Here is a 26,233-nt window from a genome sequence, read left to right on the forward strand (position 1 = left end):
CTATACCCCCTTTCATTTTTCGCGAACACTCCCTTTAAGTTTTGCTGCAGCTTTGAATATTTTAGAAGTTTGAAATTGATAAAAATTATAAATCTTTTATACTAGGCATTTGGTGAGGCATGGGCTATTGGAGGAAAACTTGGAGACCCTTTGGTTGGAATTATTTCGTTCAGGTTTCTACAGACTTTTCTACAGACTTTTATACAGACTTTTATACAGACTTTTATACAGACTTTTTATGCAGACTTTTTATACAGACTTTTTATACAAACTTTTTATACAGACTTTTTATACAGACTTTTTATACAGACTTTTTATGCAGACTTTTACAGACTTTTTATACAGACTTTTTATACAGACTTTTATACAGACTTTTTATACAGACTTTTATACAGACTTTTATTTACAGACTTTTTATGCAGACTTTTTATACAGACTTTTATACAGACATTTTATACAGACTTTTTATGCAGACTTTTTATACAGACTTTTTATACAGACTTTTTAGACAGACTTTTTATACAAACTTTTTATACAGACTTTTTATACAAACTTTTTATACAGACTTCTTATACAGACTTTTTATACAGACTTTTTTAAAGACTTTTTATACAGACTTTTTATACAGACTTTTTATACAGACTTTTTATACAGACTTTTTATACAGACTTTTTATACAGACTTTTACAGACTTTTTATACAGACTTTTTATACAGACTTTTATACAGACTTTTTATACAGACTTTTATACAGACTTTTATTTACAGACTTTTTATGCAGACTTTTTTTACAGACTTTTTATACAGACTTTTTTTACAGACTTTTTATACAGACTTTTTTTACAGACTTTTTATACAGACTTTTTACAAAGACTTTTTATACAAACTTTATATGCAGACTTTTTATACAGACTTTTTAAACAGACTTTTTTTGACAAAGATCAGTAACATAAAAATTAAATTTTAAGTCTTAAAGCTTGCTTTACATTTTAGATACAGTATGTATTATTATGTCAAGTATTAGGTACAGTACAGTACATTAATAATTGATATAAAAGTCGTATTTGATTAGCTTTATTTGAAATTAGACACATTCATTAAAATTTGGTAATTTTAAACTATTAAAACTCTAAAAAAGGTTCAGGAACAATTTTTGGCCCCCCTACCCCCCCCCCATTAATTATGTACATGAATTTTTGTTTACGTTTTTAGGGTATTAAAAAGAAATTCTTTTTTTTTCTAGCAGCGGTGCTCGGCCCCCTAGCCTGTCATAGCCACAATGCCTGGCCCAGAAATTGTCTGAACCTAACCTAACCCTAAATGATATAATATTGCTGAAAATTAGTGGTCATGGACAAAATGTATAGGTGGGGGGGGGGGGGGGGGCAAAAAATCGTTCCCAAGGACAGACCCACGTCGTTCAAATAACAAAAACTTTAGCTTCATTTCTAATTATAAGTTCAAACAAAAGCGTCTTTAAATATGCTTTTTTCTGGTTAGGACTGTATGTAACTAACAGAAACAACTCCTTAATTTAACATTTTTGGTAAAAATAGTTTTTAGTTCAGATCGATGCCCAACAGGAGAAAATCTAACTTGGCACTTTTCTGACCAAAAGAGTTTAAAAAATGATGATTTGCTCAAAGTTTTCTGTCTGGAAGACATCTTGGATTCAACCAAACCAAATAATTCAGGAGAAATTCAACTTATTCAGGTAAGTTTCTAACAACTTCTGATTTAGTCACACTGCATTTCCACCCGTCAAAAGTAAACTTCTAATTGTAAGGATTACTGTCAAATGACCTTACTGCCTTAGAGCTGAACTTTTTCTTCGTTTACTAGGATTTTTATGCATTGTACTTCAAGTAGTATATCGTGTACTGCTTGTAATCTTCTTTATAGAAAAATAAATCGTTTTTTTAAATCAAAGATCCTTATAAGGAAGTTTACTTTTGACAGGCGGAAATACTGTTGTTAATTTAATATTGCACTGTTTTAATAAAGGTTAAATTCAAATAACGTTAATGGTTCCTTTAAATTGCCCTTGCCCAGTACTTGATATTATATGAATAAACCTGAAGTTGATAATTTTTAATTTAATTTTAAAAATAATTTTTCAAATTTATAATGGTTTTCAGGTTGTTCAGCCTGAAACTGAAAATGGAACTTTTAACTATCGATCCCTCGATCCTGATCAATCATTATTTCAAGATCAAGTGGATCAATTAAGGCAATCAATCAATGTATCTAGCAACTATCTCCCACCCTTAGTTATGCTTGGTGAGTCTTTAATAATTTTTCTTATTTATTACTTATAGTGACACAATTTCTAGGAAGGTCCCCTCTCATTTTATTTTTAAGTCTCGACCCACCTACCTACTTGTTTCGTTGGAGACTGCCATATTTTATGGCCGTCGTATATATCAATACAACGAAGACGACTTACAATTTCTATATTTGATTTTATACTAAGCTTTTAAACAGCATGAATACACTGAAGCATGGAAACAAAGAGAATCTATCAATTATAAGTTTCTGTTTGTTTACTTGTAACCTTGTAATTTGAAGAAAACTTAAATATAACAGTCGTCTTCATTTCTTATTTTTTTAAGAAGAGCATACCAGAACTGTAAACCCTGTTGAAGGTAATTGTAGAATTTTTAATGATAATTTTGGTTTAAACTACAGTGAAACCCTTAATAACGAATACATCGAAAGAGTTTATCAAATGTCGTCTTGACAATTTTTCAATGAGTTTTTTACTATATATTTAAATTTCAATATTTGCGAAAATAAATAAATAGCCATGAATATGCGGGAACAGTTTTAAAGAGTTCCATGTAATCATTAAATTAAAAAACTAAATAACTGCAACATTACATTATCAGAAAGTGAAGAATACAACATTTTATGAATTCTTTCGATGTATTCGTTATTAAGGGTTTCACTGTAAGTCAGGGGATATCAAAGAAAACACTGATAAGTAGGCCTTATGTCAAACCATCCTCCATCAAAGATTTAAAATTTTAATCTTTTCTCTATCTAAACAACAATCTATTGTTTTTATCTTTTTAAAAGTTCTGAAATTTTCCCTCTTTCTTCTCAGACACCTGTATATAGTGAAACCATAATTGAAAAAATTATATTTTATTTCTGAAAATCAGGATTTCTCATTAATATCTCATTAATTGGAAAAATATTGCAAGCGTGTCACTGTAATCGGGACGTACCACTTTTGAAGTTTTTTCTCCTGTTCCTTTCAGACTTTTGAATAAAGATGCAAAGACAGACGTGAATTTTGTATTTGACTTCTGATATATTTATGCATTTCTGGCCTCAAACTCTAAATTTCTACAACTTATATCTTTGCAAGTTGATGTCTTGGACCCGTGATATTTCAAACTATTGTAACCAGTGTGAGCTCAATAGCTCGGAATAGGGATAGTTCCATTGATGCGACCCCCTCAGTTCTCATACAAAAACATAACTAAACTCTAATTAGATAGTTCCATTGATGTAACCCCATCAGTCCTCATACGCACCCGGAGCTAAGCTCTGATTGCAAGTAGTCCGGCCTATAAACAAGACAACGTTTTAGCACTTTTGTATATAGTTATAGGTAGGACAGAAAGTGGGGCGGATGATAAGTCGCCAATGTGGAGAAATATTTGTCGTTAGAAAATGCAAACTCAGAAATCGCTTTGAACGCATGTTTGAACGCCGGGAAAACCAAAGCAACCATATGCCCTTAGATCCTGGTTTAAATTCAAGCCAATAGGCATGAACCACGGCTTAGAAGGAGAAAATAGGATCAACCTGGGTTGGACCGAAATAGATTCAGTAGTCACAAAGAGTCTGAAGATGGAAGACTAACTGGTGTACGAGGCGAATGAAAGGCGGAGAGTCTGCCAGAGAGCTCTGGCTTTCCATGATTCATTAGTATAATTTTTATTTGTTCATTAGTTTTAAGGCTTTAGAGATCCTTTATTTCATACCACTTTTGTATGGTATAACACTATGATTATAAAGTCAAAGTTAAAAACATCTAAGGTTTTCATGATGCTATACATGTAGGGATAAGAAATATTATAATTCAAGGCGAGTATACAGTTTAGTTTACTATAGATTATATTTAAAGATATGGAGACTGCAGATTCTATTAAACTCTACGTGTTTAGGTAAAATTAAAGAATATAAATTAATAATTAGTCGGATTTTATTTCTAATACAGTTTTTAAAAAGTTTAACAAACAGAGTCTAAAACTAAAGAATGCGCGAATTTTAAGTTCGAGGTTAAAAGTTCTGTAAAATAATGAATAGGTACTTAAATATTAAACTTTCTCAATTTTAAATTTGAATTTCCCGGGAAAATCTGAACCAATCAGAGAAAAGGATTTACCGTGAATATTACATAACCATCGCTAATCAGCTGTTCTTATGTAACCGAAAACTAAACATACAACCGTTTTTTGGGTTTACATCCAAAAATTAATTTATCTAAAACGTGAAATTTCTTTAACAAGGTTTTCACTTTTAAATGTATCGTAAAGTTGAATGCCGCTTTCTCAGCTGCAGCTGAATGATGATTGAATAATAGACAAATAGGGAAAATGCAGGATTTCAAGATAATTTAAACCTCTGTTTAAATTTTAACTCGTCGATTTCGGCGAGTTAAATATTCAACCACAGGGTTGAATATTTAACCTGAACTTTAACCTCACGGTTAAAGTTCAGGTTTAAATTAAGTCAGAAGTGGCATTTAACCAGGGGGCGGGCATAACTCTCCTAATTTTGCCTGGCTAGGTTTATACTGTACAGTGAATTTTGTCGAAAAATGTTTCCTTATGACTGAGTTGGTATCATAGAGTACAGTGGGTTTAATCCTAAGTACATCTATTTGTACGGTATTGTGTGGACAGTTAATTTTAATATTTTTCAACAATGAGATATTGTAGTGTCAAAAATTGTGTAAACAACGATGTTTCGGGTTCAGAAATTTCTCATAACATACGAAAAGAGTGGATAGAACAAGTTATCTGGAAGACAAAACACCCAATTTTTATATGCTCCTACAAAACCAATAGATTATTTCTATTTAAAAATCACTTGTTTCACGTTAAGTTCATTTATGTAAAACAAATATTTTGACAGTTTTAAGTTCTTCGATAACATAAAAATTAAGTCTAACCTAATTTAGATCTATTATTAGTTCAGAATTGCTTTTCATTCTAATTCTAAAAGTCAGAAACATATATTCCTAAGAGTTAATTGTACAATGTAGATTTCAGAAGTAAAGAATTTGATAATAAACAAGATGTTATTAAGGAGAAGGATTTTATTTTTTTCTCTATTTGTCATGTCTCATTTTTAGACAAAAATCATATGAGCTTATTTTCTTTGCTTGAATATTGTAGGCTTCACTTTCAAACAATAATGTCTTAAAACACTGATTTACGAATTAAGATCCGCCCAGGTAGAATTTCTGATCGGGTCATTGTGTACAGTGGCTGTACAATAAGAAGTCTAAAATTCCAGATGCCCCCTCTATTACTAATATCTCGATGCATTTAACCATGAACTTAAAATTTAAGTCAAAACTTTTCGTTCTTTAGTTTTAGACTCTGGTCTATTAGGATTGATTTAATAAATGAAAGGTTTATGAGACTATTGATTTGATAATTTTTATGAATATCAAATTTCAAAATTTTTGTTTTATTTATTTAATATTTTGTAGTTTTTTTCTCAAGACTTGAGTTACATTAAACATTTAATATTTTAGATTTTTTAGTCTTAAAAAATTGTAAAAGTATTTTACTATTGATAATATATATCTAGCTCACGAGACACTGGTTCTTTAAATAAACAGGAAAGATCATTTATCTGACAATATTGTAATCTCAATCAGAAAGAAAGGAACTGAGATTTTCTAAAAACTCAAATTTTCTACTTTCTTTATCTTCACAATCTGACGGGGTAAACCTATATTTCAAACGTTGAATATTAGATGTAGCAGAATTCATAGTTTGAAATATCTAAGGTCTACGACATTGGGTTAAAAGGATATAGGGATTCGACAATTAGAGTTTGTGGTAAGGACTCAACTTCCTTGATAATTCTAAAAAAATGATGAAAATGATTTCCAAAGGGAAAATTAGAGAATTTAAGAATAGACACATATGAGGTCCCATCACCAGGAAAATATTTGCGAACATGTTTTATTCCAGAGTTTACCTTTTTTTTAAATTTACCTTTTCTTGAGATAAAAGTTACTTTTATATATATATATATATACTCACTTCATTTGGTTGTAAAAATACTGCGGTGGCCCAGCTTTGTTTTGTTAGAATCAATTATTTTGTTTCCATCACTATATTGAATTTCTTATTTTCTATGAATTTATTCGCAGATTTCTGCAAATTCTTCAAATGTCGTCTTTTCAATAAAAATTCCAGAAAATCTGTAGAAAATATATTCGTGAATAATCAGAGAGAATATAGAAACTAATAATTGAATAAGATTACTTATTTTCGATGATATGAGTTAATTTTTATTTTCTCAACCTGTGCCTTAACAATTATAAATTAGTTTACTGTAAAATTTTGTTTACATTTTTGTCGTCGTTATTTAATGATTTTAAAAAACCGATTCTGAAAACGTACCCACCTAAATCAATGATTTTGAACGTCAACTTTGCGCTCAGACTCAGTAAATATACGTCGTAGAAACGTTTAATATTTCTCAAATGAATCCTAAATAATTTGTCCACAATATTACATATTCAGTTCAACCACCATACATTGCCAGTCACTCCCTTTAATCATTGTCCATATTTTGATCTAGCAAGTTTTGATGAAGCTCATCTTGAACCTGAAACCAAACTAAACAAAAGAATGACTCCTTTGCCTCAGCTTCTAACAATAGGCAGAAACCAAAATCAAAATATTTCCAAAATAAAACATCTAAAAAAGGTAACACTAATCAGTAACAACAACAACTTGTTGTTCACAGAGACTGTTAGTGTTAACTCTATGTCAAATAACTCTCTATTAAAAACAAATAGCATGTCAAATTTACAACAGTACCTTTATCAAATCCCCTTCGTTTGATTATAGATGACGGATACATTCGTAACTTTCTATTAGAAAATTGAATATCGCTTTATAAATGAAGGGTCACTTGAAAGTTGAAGATATGTCTGTCCTTGCAGACCCTTTATCACCAGATTATGTATAAAGTATGTTCTAACTTTAAAATGCCAGCAAATTTTTTTCTCATTTTTTTTAATTTTGAGAACCAAAACTTTAGCTATTTTAAGAATTCTTCTCGGGTGTAATTTTATGCTGGTTTCTCAATTTAATTCAATGTTTTTGTCTTGCAAAAGTACGGTCGAATGTCGGATCAATATAGTCAAACACGCTGAAAGAAATGTAAAAATTGTATCTAACAATATTTCTTAGAGCACCTCAGCCAAATCTAACTTAGTATCGATTTTCTTAAAATTTGGTTGAATTATCAAAATTGGAAGATCTGCGCTCCAAAGTTAAATTAAGCTCCAGTGCTCCAACACATTTTGTTACAGATGAAAAGTTAAAATTTCTTAGGAAAAAGGAATTAATTTTTGTAACAAGCTCTGATTTTTAATCCTTATATCTTTACAACCATTTGTTGTATTGTAAACCTTATAGATAATTTAAACTTTCTGATCTGTTGGATCAAAAATTAAGTTTAAAATATCAAAAGTTTACCAACAGGATGCAATAATTTAGGGATTAGAAAATTTGGTGTGTGTGGCAAAGACTCTGTTTCTTTTTTTACGTTTACAGATCATTCTCGTTTTGATAACATTGTTTAACGTTTCAAACTTGTGTTGAATTTTACGAAAAATAAGAAAAATATTTTTCTTTTTAAATTAACGATTTTAACTAGGGTTTCCAACGTAATAGATTATTCTCTTACGCGTAATTACGTGCAGTTACGCGTAAAAAGGAACTAAACATAAGAGAGTGCTAATGTACTGGATATATGTAACTGCACCACAATTATTATATCCAGTAGTAACCCATCAACTATTAGGTAAACGTAAGCCTCAAACCTAAAATTTCTAATCCTCATATCTTTACATCCTGGTGGATAACCCTTCGCACACTCAGCTCATGTTCATTTAAATAAATCTGAGCTGAATCCACCTTTACTGTCCTAGGAGTCCTAGTGTGTATAATGAAGAATATTAAGGTTTGAAGCTCAAGTGTTTTCTTTATGGCCTATTAATTTTTATTTTCAAAAAAAAATTCAAATTAAAAATAAAAAATCTTCAAAAGTAAACCAAGCAAAACTTCAGTTGAATAAAAGATTTATTACTAACTCTATTGTTTCATGCATATTTTGGAATTTGTTCTAGTATACATTCTGGAGAGTTAGGACAGTATACTTTAGTAGGGGTAAAGGCTGGCAGACCTTTTTATAAACACACAAGCAATAGGTAACTTCAACGCTTTTGAAAATAAAATCAAAAATTTAAAAGTTTGTGGGAGAAAAATTAAAAAAAAATTTTGTTTTAATTCTTTTAATTTTATTGAAGCTGAGCTGAGGTCAGAAATTTAAAAGTGAACACATTGAATATCGAGTTCAAAGTGTTCAAGATAAAATATTATTCACACAAAAGTTCTCTAAATAACCGGATTTAAAAAAAAATTACCAACAATTCTGTCAATGGATAGAAACAACCCTCAAGCTTTATTTTAAAACAAACTGTTATTTTTTACGTTACGTTAATTTATAAGGAACAAATTTGAGAAACCCAAATATTTATAAATGAAAAAAGCGATAACTTTTTTCTTGTAAATAAAATGATAAAAAAATATATTTTTTGTAGATTTTTCTTGTATTACCATGAAGGAAGAGGAGGAAATTGGCTGGTCAATGAAACACCAGGACTAGGTAAATATTATTAAACAGACGTCTGCGTATTTTCAGGAACCCTCCTCAATACCAATCCCTAATTTACAACACACTGCACTCAACGATATGCTCGCTTAACGCAAAAATTTATTATTTAGTCAATTACTTACTAGAAAGAAACGTGTTGCATTTTAAAACGTTATATGTTTAGGGCTACTAAAAGTATAAGAGAGTTTATGAGGTAAAACCAAAGGACAAGTAGTTGCGACACTTTAAAGTCGTGGCCCAGTCTAATAACTTTCAGAGTTGTCTAGATATCAGTCAACAATACCCTTGATACCTTAAACTGATTAAAACTGTTGAAGAAAACATTGTTTTCTGATTTGAAAACTGATCTTTCTTACAAGCAAGGAATGCACTGGTCGCTTCTGCAGATACACCAAAAATTAAAATAATCGGTTTTCAAAAACAAAAACATGGAGTTCTAATTTACATGTAATCAGACAAAACTGTAAAAGGTACTGTTGTAAACCGGACATTGTCATCTTTGCATGGAGAATCACTTGAAATATGCACATTAATAATATCACTTGAAATATGCACATTAATTAATCACTTGAAATATGCACATTAATAAATCACTTGAAATATGCACATTAATAAATCACTTGAAATATATAATAATGCATTTTTAATAACCTCAACACCACCAACTATAATTTGTATTTAACCTTCAAATAGATCAGAAATTATTATTTTTATTTTAATACTAATTTTTACAATGGAAAATATTTTAGCAACAATGTAAACAAGTTTATGATATATTTTTTCAGTTTATGGAGGAATTCAGAACTCAAAGGTAAATTATGTTTTATGATAATCCATCAATTTACACGGATAACTTCGCGAAATCTTTTTATTGGAGTACGCTGAAAACATTGCGGCATGAACACTAACAGTCAAAACATTTTTACTAGAAAAGCCGATTTTTAAAAGTTTTTTTATTTTTAAAATGAAAACGGCATTTAAGCAATCGTTTATGATGTTTATTTTAAGTTGTTTTATAGCAAATCTTTTCGCAGTAGCTTGCATATCAGCTTCTTACTTGGTTCTGTTTCATTTTCATGTTAATTAGAATATTCAAAATTAGTATAATCAGTAATTTTTTAATCCACAGTATTATGGATTTCTAATCCACAGTATTATGGGTTTCTAATCTACAGTATTATGGGTTTCTAATCCAGAGTATTATAGGTTTCTAATCCACAGTATTATAGGTTTCTAATCCACAGTATTATGGGTTTCTAATCTACAGTATTATGGGTTTCTAATCCAGAGTATTATAGGTTTTCTAATCCACAGTATTATAGGTTTCTAATCCACAGTATTATGAGTTTCTAATCTACAGTATTATGGGTTTCTTATTCACAGTATTATAGGCTTCTAATCTACAGTATTATGGGTTTCTAATCCTCAGTATTATGGGTTTCTAATCCACAGTATAATGGGTTTCTAATCTACAGTATTACAAGTTTCAAATCTACAGTATTATGGGTTTCTAATCTACAGTATTATGGGTTTCTAATCCTCAGTATTATTGGTTTCTAATCCACAGTATTATGGGTTTCTAATCCCCAGTATTATGGGTTTCTAATCCTCAGTAGTATGGGTTTCTAATCTACAGTATCATGGGTTTCTAATCAACAGTATTATGGGTTTCGAATCCACAGTGTTATGGGTTTCTAATCCACAGTATTATGGGTTTCTAATCTACAGTATTATAAGTTTCAAATCTACAGTATTATGGGTTTCTAATCTACAGTATCATGGGTTTCTAATCCTCAGTATTATGGGTTTAAAATCTACAGTATTACGGGTTTCCAATCCACAGTATTATGGGTTTCTAATCCACAGTATTATGGGTTTCTAATCTACAGTATTATGGGTTTCTAATCTACAGTATTATGGGTTTCTAATCTACAATATTATGGGTTTCTAATCCCCAGTATTATGGGTTTGTAATCCTCAGTATTATGGGTTTCTAATCTACAGTATTATGGGTTTCTAATCTACAGTATTAAACTCTATTCCAGGACTATCCCATATGTCCTTATTTGTTATCAACAGTCTGGCAGTATGGAGATAGCAAGCTAGAGGGTTGGGTTTATGACACTTCTCTTCAGGTATAGTACCATTTGAGAGGATTAAAGAGACTGTAAGCGTAATTTCAAGTGACCTTCATGGACAGATTAAAATGCCCTAATTAGAACTGAATCTTTATGATCTGTTCTCCGATCAATAATTTGGAAGATATTGAAGTTTTTATAGATTCAAACGTTTCCAATTTTGATTCGTTTCATAAAAAAGCATATACCATAGTATCTAATAATTAAGCTTTTGATTATACTCAGTGGTTTTTGAAAACCAACAGAAGAGTCTAGGTTAACGAACCTAGGGTTTCCACGAAATGGCTAAATCTTTTGCGCAAAATTTGCGCTATTTTCGCGGAAATATTTTTTGCGAAAGTTGCGCATGAAACGAAATTTTAGTTTTGCGCAATTTTTTTGTGCAATTTGCGCAAAACCGCAAGTTTTACGCAAAATGTAACTTTTTAGGCAAATTGTCAAAAATTGATATTCTAAGCTTAGAATTAAACAACTGAAGATTTATTCCATACATAAAAAGATATTAACATACGAGTATGATAACGATAACGATAACTCAATTGGTTGCTTCCAGTAAAAAAAAGTTTAAATTAAGGGACCAAAATCAATAAAATAGAAATTAGAGAGTGTGAAACTTGGCAATATTTTAATCCTATTAAATAATTTCAAGTGACCCTTAAAAGCTTTGCCTAATCAAGTATGAATTATATTCTTAAATTTTTTTAATCAAATTTCTGAAATCTTTTTTATCTCATATAAAATAATGCAAGAAAGTAACCAACCAATGCCTGAAGAATCCACTTTTAGGAAATATGCATGTCCAAAACTAAAATTGTCGAGACTTTTACTGGACAATCGGTTTCGGATTTTGGTACGAAATTGCGGAATTGCGCAAAACTTGAGTTTCGCAAAAGCGGAATAGGGCAATTTTGCGCGAAATGACTTTTGCGAATGATTGCGCAAATTGTTGTTTTTTTTTCGCGCAAATTGTTGCTTTTTCGCGCAAAACTGATGCGCATTTAAAGAAAAATTTTGCGTTTCGTTCCGCAAAAATTGCGCAAAAGTTTTGCGAATGGAAACCCTAAACGAACCGCAAATACAGTTAGTTCTGAAACCGGTTTCGAACGAAAGTGATTCTTTAAAAAATGAATTGATTGCAAAAAGAAAAAACTAACAGCTAAGTTAAAAAATGGCAATTTTTGTTAATCTTTTAATTTAAAATTGCATTAAACTTAATGTATTTTGATGTTTTTTTTTGTATGCATCTCGAGTTTTTGATGGGTGTTTAATCTGAAGAGTGAAAATACATTGTCTTGCCCCCGTACATATTACAGGAAGTATTTAAAAAACAAAAAAATTAAAAATTAAAAACATGGTGTAGGTGACATGTCCAGAAGATCCCTGTTCAATTCTTAAATGTGGCTTCAGAGCTCAATGCCAGGTCAAAAATAAAAAATATGAAAAAAAAAAAAAAATTTTAAATTGACATCCACAATAATTACTTTGATAAACTGTGTCTTTTTATTAATTAAGTTTGTCTAGAGATTACCATATTAAACCAACAAATATTTGTTTACTATGATTAAAGAGTAAAGAAATCATTAGTTTAATATTTGAATTTTTAGATTACCAGTGGGAGAGCTTCCTGTATATGCAGGCCAGGGTACACGGGGAACCCGTACACAAGGTTAGTTTTACACCAAATTATTATAAACAGGGTGCCTTCTCCCATAGTTTTGATTTTGATAACAAAAAGAATAATAAAAAATATCACATGGCATTCATATTAGGCTAAAATTGATTACAAAGTAAAGTAAGTTTGAGAAGGTGTTAAAGTTGAGATACGACTTAAAGGTCGTCTGTGATCTCAGGGACTAGATAATATGAATAGCGAGAAGTAGATGAACCACGTCCACGGACCGCCGGTTCAATCAGTTATCTTGTGCGCAGGGCCAACCTGAAGAGAAGTGGTTTAATTTAATCTACGTAGCTCAACTACTTCTCCTATTCATTAAATCTAAGCCCGGATGCCGAATTTTGAGAATTTGAACCGGTTCAAACACAGTTGGTTCCACTTGAAATTATAATTAATGTTTCGAGATTTGAGCCGGCGCTCAATTGTAACCGGTTATTGACGGTTTAGCAATGCGGTTCAAATTCTTCAAATTCGGCCTCAGGATACGTATTTGGGACTTAATGTTGTTTTTCAGTAGGTAACGCCATTTAGATAACCCAGACCAGCACAAGTCGAATTCTAAGTATTCTTTTAACAGTTATATATATTTGGATACCCTGAATTGTTTTTATCTTGCTAAAAACTGAATTTATTTTCTTTTGTTTTGGTTTGGACTGATTTGGTTTGAAATTTTCTGAAAAATAAAATAATTAATTGATTAATATTTGAGGTGCTATCCTAACCTTGGCTCATGTACTTGTAAACATTTACACCTGAGTACAACAGGTCCTGCTCTAGTGCATCAGAGAGATAAAATAGGTAATTACTAAACACATGATTAACTCTTATGCATCAGAGAGATAAGATAGGTAATTACTAAACACATGATAAACAGGTCCTGCTCTAGTGCATCAGAGAGATAAAATAGGTAATTACTAAACACATGATTAAAAGGTTCTGCTCTAGTACATCAGAGAGATAAAATAGGTAATTACTAAACACATGATTAAGTCTTATGCAACAGAGAGATAAAATAGGTAATTACTAAATACATGATTAACAGGTCCTGCTCTTATGCATCAGAGAGATAAAATAGGTAATTACTAAACACATGATTAACAGGTTCTGCTCTAGTACATCAGAGAAATAAAATAGGTAATTACTAAACACACGATTAACAGGTATCCGCCCTGTACCCTACCCTATAAATCCGTTAAATTACTATTCATTAAAAGTCACAAAATTTCACGGTGATAGTGTCAAAAATGAGAGTGGTAGGACAAAAAAAATACGGGGGGGGGGGTGCGCCAAACGCCCCCCACCCCCCGCCTGTTTAGGGTTAAACCCCATTTCGCACCACGGATTCCATTTATTGGCTTCACCCTAAAAAGGCAAGAGAGCTTTCCAATTAAAAAGAAAAATTCAGAGAAACTCACAAAAATATGGCCTAGAAATCAAAAAAAATTCTAGCAAATAACGGAAATTAAACAAATATGGAATAACATTTATATTATTTTGCCTACAAAAGTTAGTATAAATGTCCAATATTGGTGTTCACACCTTGTGCATTTCTCAGCTAAAAACTGAACGTTTCATTCTATTAAAGGGAGTGTTCGTGAAAAATGAAAGGGGGAATAGGCTTAATGCGATAAAAAAGCGCTTTTGAACGCTACTAATCTTATTTCTATCTGTTGCGTCTAAAAGGAGAAAATTGTTAAAGACGTCTCATACCGAATAACATGGCGTCCATACAAATTGAGAAAATTGCAACATACGACTTAGACCGTAAAAAAATCAATTTAATTTCAAACAAATCATTCAGATATTACAACCTATAGTCATCGATTATCTTTCGCCACATTTACATATAGTTGATTTATATAATATTTTTTAATTGTTATGATCTGAGAGTTACTTATAAAAACATTTATTCCTGTTTCGAGGATTTTTGGTAATGAAGACGACATTTTCATATTTTCCAGGAATGTTCGAAAACAAGTTGTAAGCTAAATATTATTTTAAAAAACAAAATCAAAACTAGTATGAATTATCAAATATATACAAATGTGGCGAAAGATAATCGATGACTATAGGTTGTAATATCTGAATGATTTGTTTGATATTAATTTGATTTTTTTACGGTCTAAGTCGTATGTTCCAATTTCCTCAATTTGTATGGGCGCTACGCTTTTCGGTATGAGACGTCTTTATCAATTTTCTCCTTATAGACGCAACAGATAGAAGTAAGATTAGTAGCGATCAAAAGCGCTTTTTATCGCATTAAGCCTTTACCCCCTTTCATTTTTCGCGAACACTCCCTTTAAAGGCTATTCTGTTCTTTTTAAAAGTAACCAGTTCAAAAACGATCTTAATTATTTTTGATTTGTTGTTTACTTAATTTAACAATATCACCTGAGGGCGGTAAAACAGAAAAAAAACATTTAAAAATATAAAAGGTTTATTTGTTCTTTGTTTTCTGTTTAATGCACTTTTAAGCAGAAAAATGTTGAAAAATCTCTGTTATTTTAATACACAGATGTTCGTTCATTTTCATTTTCCAGTCTTTTTAGGAACATTTATTTTCTTTTGAAATTGATTGAAATATTTTTGTCATGTGTTTCTAGTATTTTCCGATAAATTTTAAATACCTGCCCCTCGTTCAAGGAACTTTCCTCTTCCCCTCTAACTTTTGGTGCCGGGGGGGNAAAAGTTAGAGGGGAAGATAATCACGATACACGATAATCAGTACTGATACATTTATCTATAAATGTTTTAATCTTTTCTTTAAATACCTTTAGAAAAAAAATTATTCTTCAGTGTATATTTTTTGTTGAAAATTTTAAGAAAACTTACTTAAGATCGAACTGCAGAGCCAGCTAGTCGTTTTAATATTTATTATTTACAATTTAACAGACAAACCATTATATCATGATACAGGGTAACCTATAAAGGATAAGACTTTGAAGACGACTGGAAACTCTTAAGATATGATGATACGAAGATTAAATTAAATCTTTTACTGGCTTTTTTATTGATTTGGAAGAGAAACATATTTCCAGTTTCAGGGAATCATGAGAAAGACGGTGTTGATTCCATAAATTCGTCTCTAAATTCTAATCCTTTGTGGGTAACCCTGCATTTAAAGAAGATTCGTTTTGCATTACTGTTTTAGGTGATTATTATTTGTGGGGAGAATATAACGAGAAACCAGTATACCAACATTATAGGAACACAAATTTTAGTCAAATTTTAACAAATTTAATAGAATTTAACCCTATCCTGGTTGGGATGGGGGAAGGGGGACGGGAATCTTGTCCCTGCTATTTCCCTCATATAATTGAGATAAGAGAGTTGTAATAAGTACAGTGGCAGATCCCATAGTAACCTAGATCAATTATATTGTACATTGTTCATAAATCTAAATGCGCTTATACGTAAAGTGAAGTTCAACTGATTAGCTAATGCCTCGCAGACCAACGAGAAAGATTGAGTTCTACCTGGATTGATACAGGTCTGAGAGACATTTATGGAGTAGGGTATTTACTACAGTGTGATGCAGTCCAACTGTCAAGGCCCAAACGTGCAATCTTGATTTATTAGCCGGGGAAATAGCGAAACAAAAATTTAAATTTTTTCTTTGATATAATGTTTACAGCATTTGTCGTGCGACACGTATTTCAACATCCAATTCATAAAGGACATTTTAATTATATAAATTTTTTTCTATACATTTTCTTAAAATTATCTATCTATCCCCTTCCCTCTTCCCCTCTCTTCTGGCCAACTAAAAGATAGCGATAGAATAAAAAAGTAATCTTAAATATTTTTCTAAAATTATATTTGCTGTAGTGGACTTGACTTCATTTACTTCCACAAGAATCAAGTATGGGGAGTAGGTCCAAAGGTATAGTTTTTAACCATTTTTCAAATACAGATTTAAGAAAAATTTCCTTTTTCAAAAAATTAAGTTGAATATATTTTGTCAAAACCTAATTCTTTAACACAGTTATTTGTGTTGTGTGTACTGAGTTTTTGCCACAAAAACCCATTTTACTTTTTCTTAACAACCTGATAATGCAACCTGATATTTGATTTGTCAATCTTAAACTATTTTATCTAACATTTATAGTTGCAAATATCAAAGTTCTACCACACTGGGACGAAGATATATATTATAGAAATAAGAAAATCACAGTTTGTGGCAAAAAATCAATGTCTTCGAAACTGTTTTGATTCCCTCTATTTATTTTGTATTAATTTATAATATGTGATTAATTAATTAAATTAATAGAATCGGAGAAGAATATTCCATAGAAACATTTTAAATTTTGGGACATTAGATTAATATGTCCTTGCACATACTTTTTTTTTTGCTATTTTGACAATTTAGAAAATGTTTAAAAAAGAAAAAAAAAATATGACTGTAAGCATAATTTCAAGTGACCCTTCATGCAAAGGTTCAAAACGGTACCCCTAAAAACTTTGTCTGAACAAAGAAATTTTAATTGGAATAATTAGAAAAAATTGTGATTTTCGATTGTGGTTTGAATTTACGCTTGCAGTCCTTTTAAACGGTTCAGGTTGGTGGGAAAAAGGTTGGACTTCTAAACTTTAGTATGGTGGACTGCCCGTACACAACAAAAGAGATATGGCAGTACGGTACACAGGTACAGGAATATATACTGTGTGATCCAATAAAACAGGAATCTCTTTGATTTTGATCGCCACTAATTTTACTTTTTTCTGTTGCGCATATATAAAAGGTTAAAAACGACTCATGCCGAAAATGGAATTGCATTATTCTGATCAAATGGTAAATAATTAAATTAAATTAAAAATTAATCATTGAGATATTACAACCTATAAATGTCGAAATCAATTTGATGAATTCGTATAAAGTTGATATTTCACAACATTTTTTAAATACAATGTACTTTAAAAGACGATTTTTTGGTCTCTCCCAAGCAAAATTCCTGAAACATTGACAGCAGAGACACCTAGCGGCCAAACAGTCGACGTTTAAAGTACATATAGAAAAAAAAATTAAAAAAATAAAGTCTAGATTAAAAAATAAGTGTAACTTGAGTGTTTTTAAAATTCATTCAAAATAAATTTTTGCCAAAAAGTTTATTTTTTTATTTTTAGAATCCGGGAGATTTGAGACAACTGGATACATTATTGAAATTGGAATGTGTTGAATAAAGAATAGAAATAAAAAACAAATACTACATTTACTAGATTACATGCAAATTATTTGAATGAAGAGTAATTTAATTTTATAAATTAGTATTAGAGGTCCATTCTCATCCCACGGTGATCTACTGGTTAAAGCTTTTACGCAAAAATCGATGAAAATTTGTTCAATAACTTCTTAACAATTTATACTAAAAACAAGTTCTATACATGCTTAGACATGAGGTTAAAGCGACCCAGTCGTGAAACTTGATGCAACTTTATACATCAGTCTGGATCTATGTGACCTGCATGAATTACTGTACAGTCCCTTTAAATCTCCTTTTAACTCCCTGATTGTCTCATGATTATGCTTTAAATTTTAGTTTTGTGTTAACATTTATTTTAGAAACATAATGTTTTAAATAAACCAGTTGGAATAAGCACAACGTGCTTCAACATACTTGATTTTAAAATATGGTGCAATCTCCTTAAAGACCATATTTTCAAGCCTAAAAATAAATCTAAATAATCCAGGAAAATAGATTATTAGAGGGTTCAGTGTTTAATTTTAAATAAAGTTTTTAATTAACTTGTCACTGTGTTAAATAAGAAATAAGAATAGATTAATAAAAATCAGAGAGAACTTTTTAAGATTTAGGGGTTTTTGAACCCTTAACGAAACCCCTATAAATCTTGAAAAGACCACATCTAGTGTTCTATCTGTATTGTTAATTAATCTATGAAAGTAAGAATTTGAGATAAAAAACAGGCGCGCAGCCACCTTCTGAAAAATGGCATTAATGTTTGCGCATGTATACTTCAGAAACAATGGGAGGAAATTATTAAAATTAAACACATGCCAAGTTTATAAAAAAAAAACTTATTCATAAATATAAAGGTTTTACATGATTTGAAAGGCACTCATGAACTTAAATATTGGCAATTCAAATTTAAATTGATTGAATTATAAATGTTAACCTGATAATTGATTTTGCGACACCTGCAGCATCTATCGCAGGATCTACACATTTCATTTTGGTTAAAATACAATAAATATATTGAACAAAAAACATATTTAGGTTTTCTAGAAATTATTAAAAACAGAGAAAGTGGATCTTACAAAATTTTTTTTGGTTTGTGTAAGAAGCATGGTTAGAAAATTTATGCATATAAAATATAAAAGATATAGATGTTGAATTTTGAAAACTTTTCTTCACGATAAAAACTTTGACTTTCAACATAAAACTTTTGATTATGCATAAACATGTTAAATTAAACTATATACATATCCCTGTAAAGTTTCTGGCAGAAATCTTTGACAGCTCAAGACAATAAAACTGATAGCTTTAAGTTCACATTCTTCAGATGTATTCATATTAATGAGTTTGACTGTTTCTTGGCCCTTTGAGTAATTACCATCATGTATGAGCTCTCTAAAACCAATTCTTTGCATATCAGGCTCTACATCAAAATTTACACAATCAGTTCTAAAAAGGAATAGAGGTAAAGGAATGAAAATGATGGCTGAAGTATGTTTATTAATTGAGTTTGAGTTTTCAGAATATGTTTGAAATGGAGGATTTTTCTCATCATTCAATTTTTTGTTTGTTAAAAGGGATGTCAATTCTTTTGACACCCATTTTTAGAGTGGCACTTCCGATTGACAACGGTACCCTATTTAATGTCAACCCTGATCAGACTAAGGTTCAAAGGGTACAATTAAAAATGACAGAGGAATGACAGGTTACTTGAAATCAGTAAAAATTAATCAAAGCATTACAAATTACCCATTTTCATTGAAGAATGTGAAGTTTTGTGTAAAGTTGAATACAACCTCAAGTTCAGAGGTCAACCTAAAGCCAGCCTCTAATTCAACACTAAACAGAGGATTATGGAGTTTTGAGGTCAATATTAGAAAAATTAATCTCTAACGAAAAGTTGAAATTGATTAAAAAATTTATTTCAGGAATAAAAATCAGATTTTATGAAGAGTTATCCTCTAAAAATTCAATAAACTTAAAATGTACAGGCTGCCCCACGAAACTTGAAAGTAGAAAGACGACTTGAAGGTCGTCTTAGATCTTCGAAATTATTTGCGGCATTTATTAGTCAACCTACTTTAACATACATGATTCTTGATGATCTGAAAACGATCTAAGAAACAATGATTTATTTATTTTTACCTACAGGATGAATTATCAGTGTTCAGCGGAAGAAACCAATATTCAGCTTTATACCTGAAAACAGAAGAATTAGGGCTGACCGTAGTTTGCAACCTAATGTCATAGAACAAAGATCTCAGATTAAAGAAATCTATTGGTATCTACAGCCTGAACCTTAGGTATTTTTATACCGTGAATTCTGTTAGATAAAATAATCCAAGTTTAAAATATTGCCATCAGGTTGCAAATAATAAAGGATTAATGAAGACTATAGTCTGGTCGACGAAATATGTCGTCTTTGTTAAATTGTATGTTTTGGTATAATTTAGAAACGTGAACTTTATATTCTGAAAATTTAATTTTTAATTGTTGAAAAAGCAAATTTTCATTTGCAAACAAAAGTGTAAACAAATTATTTTAAAGATGAATAAAGGACAGGGTGTCTAAAAAAACAACTTGATTCCAGAAAAAATGGATACTTATAAAAGATAGACAACCTTAATGTCTGGATAAGGGCAATTGGTTCAGACTTGATGCTTTGGCATTAACAACTGTATTTAGTATCGCCCTGTATATTTTGAAATGTTACCTCTTAAATGTTTCAGTGCTATCTGTTTCGGTGCTATCTGTTTCAGTGCTATCTGTTTCGGTGCTATCTGTTGTGTTCAATGTTTGATTATTTTCCTTTGCTACAGTGAAAACCTATATAAAAAAGGCCTCTTTATACTGTTTTACGCACCATCGCGTAGTTTTTTGATGCTATAAAAATAATAAATATTGTGAACCAAATCATGGTTTACAACCAAGTTACTGTAAATAGTGCCGTTTGTACATAGGACAGTTGATGCAACTTCTTGGGTATATATTTCATCCAAGATAAGTATCCCGTTCACCAAAGTTTCAGTAGAAGTAAATATTTCCATTTACTGACAGCGCCGATTAAAAGATTCATAACTCTGATTGGATAATGAGATAGATAGAAAGCTAGATTTTGGATCAGGCGCTAATGGACTCGGCATACAGGAGTGCATTACATATTTATTTTTAAGAACCCAAGCGAAGCCAATTACCCATGAAATTGTTGATGGCTTTAAATGTAAGCTGTTAAATATGTTTAAAATTCTGTTTTAAATCTTGATTTTCTTTGACGAGAAAGACAAATAAAATAGGAAACTCACATGCTGTGACTTGATTTTCATGGTTATTTCAGAGTGTGTCTCATTCCTCTTATAATTAGAGCAAAAATATTAATTTTGATATAAAGAGTGTCTGAAGCCTAGATTGATAAAAATACAGATAACACTAGATGTCGTCTTTTCAAGATTTAGGCGTTTTTCGTTCACAATTATCCTGAGGCAGAGGCCCAACGGAGTCACAAGACAGAGAGAGCATACTGCGCGTAACTCCTTTGGGCTTTTGCCTTAGGGATATTGTAAACGAAAAACCTCTAAATCTTGAAAAAACGACATCGAGTGTTCCATCTGTATTGTTAATTAATCCATGATCTGAAGTTTTGACTATCGAATAATGGTTAAAGTTCCCGTAAAGATAAGATCAACAAAGAAATTGAGTTTTTGCCACAAACTCTGATTTCTAATCATTATATCTTTGCAACAGTATGCCGTAGATCTTAAATATATATAACTATGAATTCTGTTAGATCAAATAATCTAAGTTTGAATTATCTAAGGTACACACCATCAGGTTGCAAAGATATAAGGATTATATCGTTTGTGGCAAAAACTCAATTCCTTTTCGCTTCCAAATTTCAAATTTGATGATATTTTATGAAAAAGCAGTAAAAAAAAACTACAAGTTTACTCTAGTTCCCTGAAAGTCTATCCGAATATAACTTGTACTATCTGGCGGATTTTTCGCCTTAGAGTTGTGTATGAATATTGTTACACCAGATCCAGAAACTAGAAAATAGTTTAAAAAGATTTACTTGTATTTTTTCTTAAAGGTAGAGTAATGTTATAAATTGCAAATATTTCAGTTGATAAGATTTAACGATAAACTTTCTTTTGAAATTTAGTGTTGTTGTTTAAAACATCTTGCTAATTGCAAAAAGTAGGTCTGAAAAATATGTTTTTTTAAAATCATTTTTATTTTTTACAAATAATGCTTGTAACAAATCCACTTTTTAAATACTTTGGTTTTTAATTTCTTTAATCATGCCCAACCTGATCCACATTTATATACACTTTCAAAAAATGATATTTTTACTTTTTCTTGAAAGTCGAGAAGTAATAAGATAAAGGTTGCATAAATATGAGCGGTATGGTCAAACCAGCTTCAGGGGCGTACAAGAGCATCTCTGAGGGGGGGGGGGGTCACATTTTGCGTGCAACTAAAATTTTTTCTTGATCTTTTTGCAATGCAATTTAGAATGTAGATTGCTTGAGGAAGGGAAATGCAACCAGATGAATAATTAAAAAAGCCCCCCCCATGGGTGCCCCCCTCAGGGGGTACACATAGTGGGGAGCCCGGGGGCTTGCCCCCCCCCTAGTACGCCCCTAATCAGCTTTTCAATTTTTTTAATGAATTTGTTAATTTATCAAAACATTTAAAGATTTTTTCACGTCTAATTGTGATTTAAATTCTTTTTAAAATGAAAATTGAATATTTTGGACTTATCAACCTTTCCTGTATAAGGAACATAAGGGAGTGAAATCTACAATAGGCCCCATTGTGGACCTCCCAGACCGCCCAGGCAGCAGGGTGCACTGGCCCCCCCTGTTCTAACTAGACCTTTAAATCCCCATCATTTAGTACAAAGCTAGAGAGGTAAAGTAGATACATTCCAGTCAGTTGGCTAACCAATTAAAACCATTGGTTGGTTGGTATCTGTCAACCCTTTTGGTGAAGTATAGAGGTTACCATTATTTAATGTGCTCCTGCCAAGACCATCCACCGATCTAACATTCAGCTAAGCATGTCAGCTCGTTTCAGTAGCACTTCTTTAGAGGCATTGTCTCCCCCTAAGATCCCAGTGAGGACTGTCGTGCTGCTTCCGGTCATTCCTGTCATGAGTACTCTCAATCCTGATGCTGACCTCTCATAGGCTACTGCCTGACAAGATACGACAACATGATGTTCTGTAAGGTGGTTAACTAGCCCTTTATTAAGACAAAGTGGACACCACTTTGTTGTAGAGCCATAGATGTTAGGGCGGCGGTTACCTAGCCCAGCATCTCCTGCTCTCAGTCTGTTCAAAAGTCCCCGTGCCTTGCTATCGCATATATGTGGCTGAAGTTTGAACCAGACTTAAGGGGTGGGCATGCAGATTAGAGACACTAACTAGCCCCGCATCTCCTGCTCTCAGTCTGTTCAAAAGTCCCCCTGCCTTGCTATCGCATACATGTGGCTGAAGTTTGAACAAGACTTGAGGGGTGGGCATGCAGCTTAGAGACACTAACTGCTTTTTCTGCTCCAAGACCCCTTTTACCCCTATTTCAGAGAGCCTCTTTTTCAACCTAGATTTGGGAACATCAAATAGTTCAACCATCAAAGGATTACTGTTTTTCCAATAGACAGTTTCATATACACTCCTTTAGAGAACCTTGACACCTCCTTTAACATACGTTCCATTCCTGTAACTTTTGTCCTTGAAATTAGGACTAGGTCGTTCGCAAAAAACAATGCAGATATTACTTGTTCATTAAAGTTTACACCTTCCTTCATGGCATGTAGACTCTCTCCAAGCCCTGCCATGTAGAGCGCGAAAAGTAGGGGTGATAATCCGCACCCTTGTTTAACGCCTTTGGTGAACCAGAGTGGCGCCGTAAAGCCTCCTTTTATCCTTACTCTTACACTGTTATTTTAGCACATAGATTGTATAAGTGACTTGACCCTTCCACCAAATCCAATGGGGTCTAGCTTTGTGTAAAGCAGTTTGTGGTTCACTGAATCATATGCCTTTGCAATGTTACAAAAAGCTATGGACACTGTATGTCCCTTCTTTTTAGCCTTTCTAATTGCTGCCAACAACATAAACACACAGTCTGATGTTGACCCGCCTGACCTGAACCCAAACTGCACTTTACATAGTACCCATTCTCCTCACAGATTGCGTCCATTCTCCCATGCATGATTTTTGTGATTACACTCAAGATTACACAGGATACTGTCAGTGGCCACTTTTGTGATACTAACAGTGAGGTTGACTTTTTATCAATCGGTGTCATTCGTCCCACTAACAAAGACTCTGATACTCCTGAAACGGTTTGTTAATAACTTCCCTTAACATGGCTATAAAGCTTGGACCGGCGTATTTAAGCATAGCTACCATTACATTGTCAACTCCAGGAGCTCTCTGTAGTTTCATTTTATCTATAAATGTCTTGACCTCTATTTCAGTGGTTTGTTTACACACTTGTTCTTCATGGGCGTTGCTGTCTAATGAATCTTTCATCCATTCTTGCCCTCCAAGCAGCTGTTTTATATCCATCTCCTTGATGAGCTGTTCTCCTCTATGTGTGAATATTGCTGACCACTGTCCAGAAAAAATTTTTGCTAGTTCTTCCAAAACTATCTCTTCTATCCGTGCTCTATCTGTAGCTAGCTTCCCTTGTGCATCCTTGACTGCTGTTAGTACATCTTTCTTCCTAACTGTTCTTCTGACTAATCTCCAGAACTGTTTGGATGACAAAGTTGATCCTGAATGCTATCTCCGTCCAAGGCAGCACTGCCGGACCTTATCTGTTATCTGCAATCTGAGGGTTTTTACATCCATCTCAAAGAGTTTCTCTTTCTTCTTTTCATCTTCGGTTCCGAACCCTTGTAAGTTTTTCTCATATTCTAGTTGTTTAACCTGTGACTCTGCAACTATGCACTTCTTACGAAGTTTTCACATTGACTTGCATACTGTCGCAAAGGTCCCAGTCTGTGGGTTCTGGTTGCATGCCAATTGTGCTGCCCCAACTAGTGTTTCCTGGAGTTACTTGCATTTCTCTCCAATATCCATGGGATTCCAATCCACCAATACTACCAAAGCTTCAAAGGCTTCTCTGTATGCATCCGCTGTTCTTAGTTTGGGCCCAATGATTGGCTTTTTCTCTTGGGTCCCCACTCCCATTGTCCCATGGTTAACTCTCAATTTTAAGAAAATTGCAGAGTGGTCGCTGCCACCCAGGATTCTTCCATAGGTGTCTATGACATTGTGACACTAATTTATCCTCCAGGTTGTTTTCTAGAACCAAGTCTAAAGCTGACACCGAGTTGGCAGTCATTCTTGTAAATAATCCTTAACAATAATCTGCATATCCATTAACGATTCTCAATCCGTTATTGGATACAAAGTTCCGTATCAACCTTCCATTGAAGTTGATATCTGTGCTATTCCCTGGTATACCTCGGATATCTGCCCCGATATGCCCGTTGAAATCCCCTGCAAGTGAACACATATACCTAGGGCTGGGCACGTTCCGACTTTTTTAAAATCGTTCCGTTCCATTCTAGAACGAGGGCCTTCAGATAAATCGTTTGTTGTACAAGCTGTACAATACATAAGAAATTGAACATAATGTGTGAATATTCTCTCTCCCCCCGCTCCTTACTGTACTGCAGGGACCCTGGAGAAGGATAAATTATATACATAGAATCCTGATTGTAAACCGGTATATGTACAGTGTATACTATACAACAATAAAACTGATTCAAATACTTCAGTTTGCACTAAACCTGCGCTGCAACTCTTACATCAGAATTAATATTCAGAATCGCTGGTAGAGGTAGAGTGGGCGTTCCTCTCTCCCCCTCCTCCCCCCTTCATACTTCGTCTCTCTGCGTCCTGAGAGCTCGGAGTATAGAAGCATTAGAGATGTCAACCTGCACAACCTCCTTGGAAAGGTCGTTATCATTTATTTCTGTCTTCTTATCTTGAAATAAATGATTTGTATAACTTTATTGCACAGCTGTATTTCTCTATCAGTGAATGCACTGAAATAATTCTGGTTACAAAAATATAGAGGTTTTTACGTATAGAGAAGATAATCCTCTTTAAACAAAATCTGGTCTATACGACAATTCTGAATATTATTTCGATTTCTATCCGTTTTCGGAATTCTGAATATTATTTCGATCTCTTATACCCGTTTTCGAAATTCTGAATATTAATTAATTCTGAAAAAACTTAATTTCGGAATATTAATTATTTCC

General features: G+C 32.2%; 3 protein-coding genes across 6 annotated transcripts in view; 2 read left to right on the forward strand and 1 right to left on the reverse strand.

Moving 5' to 3' along the window:
- Window positions 1–105: 105 nt before the first annotated feature.
- LOC111716354 (uncharacterized) lies at window positions 106–7,590 on the forward strand (the record flags this gene model as incomplete). Its single annotated transcript, XM_023491792.1, has 8 exons — window positions 106–173; window positions 1,563–1,713; window positions 2,138–2,279; window positions 2,612–2,644; window positions 4,138–4,177; window positions 5,835–5,865; window positions 6,145–6,193; window positions 6,840–7,590. Coding segments are annotated over 8 exons (780 nt in total), but the record flags the coding sequence as incomplete, so codon positions are not given.
- Window positions 7,390–17,956, forward strand: LOC111716356 (uncharacterized). The gene is made up of 13 exons (XM_023491793.1): window positions 7,390–7,405; window positions 8,000–8,072; window positions 8,398–8,478; window positions 8,872–8,936; window positions 9,731–9,756; window positions 10,991–11,080; window positions 12,444–12,503; window positions 12,688–12,749; window positions 13,468–13,556; window positions 15,910–15,964; window positions 16,587–16,641; window positions 17,318–17,404; window positions 17,883–17,956. Exons 1-13 carry the CDS (start codon window positions 7,390–7,392, stop codon window positions 17,937–17,939), a joined length of 816 nt encoding a protein of 271 aa, XP_023347561.1. The 3' UTR covers window positions 17,940–17,956.
- Window positions 17,957–18,045: 89 nt separating this feature from the next.
- LOC111716359 (A-agglutinin anchorage subunit) overlaps window positions 18,046–26,233 on the reverse strand; it is a 25,033-nt gene continuing 16,845 nt past the window's right edge. For 2 of the 4 annotated variants that reach the window (XM_023491798.1, XM_023491797.1), the window contains exon 14: window positions 20,689–20,776. Coding sequence is in view for 2 of the 4 variants with exons in the window: in XM_023491799.1 (XP_023347567.1) it covers window positions 18,331–18,421; window positions 18,891–18,933; window positions 19,329–19,399; window positions 19,700–19,789; window positions 20,096–20,149; window positions 20,664–20,776; window positions 21,253–21,300; window positions 21,905–21,993 (599 nt within the window). In the remaining 2 variants the exon portion in view is untranslated. Of the gene's footprint in view, window positions 18,422–18,890; window positions 18,934–19,328; window positions 19,400–19,699; window positions 19,790–20,095; window positions 20,150–20,663; window positions 20,777–21,252; window positions 21,301–21,904; window positions 21,994–26,233 lie in introns of those variants that run through there. The other 2 variants (XM_023491799.1, XM_023491800.1) reach the window with 2 other exon arrangements.

The sequence above is a fragment of the Eurytemora carolleeae genome, unplaced genomic scaffold (assembly GCF_000591075.1).
Source record: "Eurytemora carolleeae unplaced genomic scaffold, Eaff_2.0 scaffold857, whole genome shotgun sequence".
NCBI lineage: Eukaryota > Metazoa > Arthropoda > Copepoda > Calanoida > Temoridae > Eurytemora > Eurytemora carolleeae.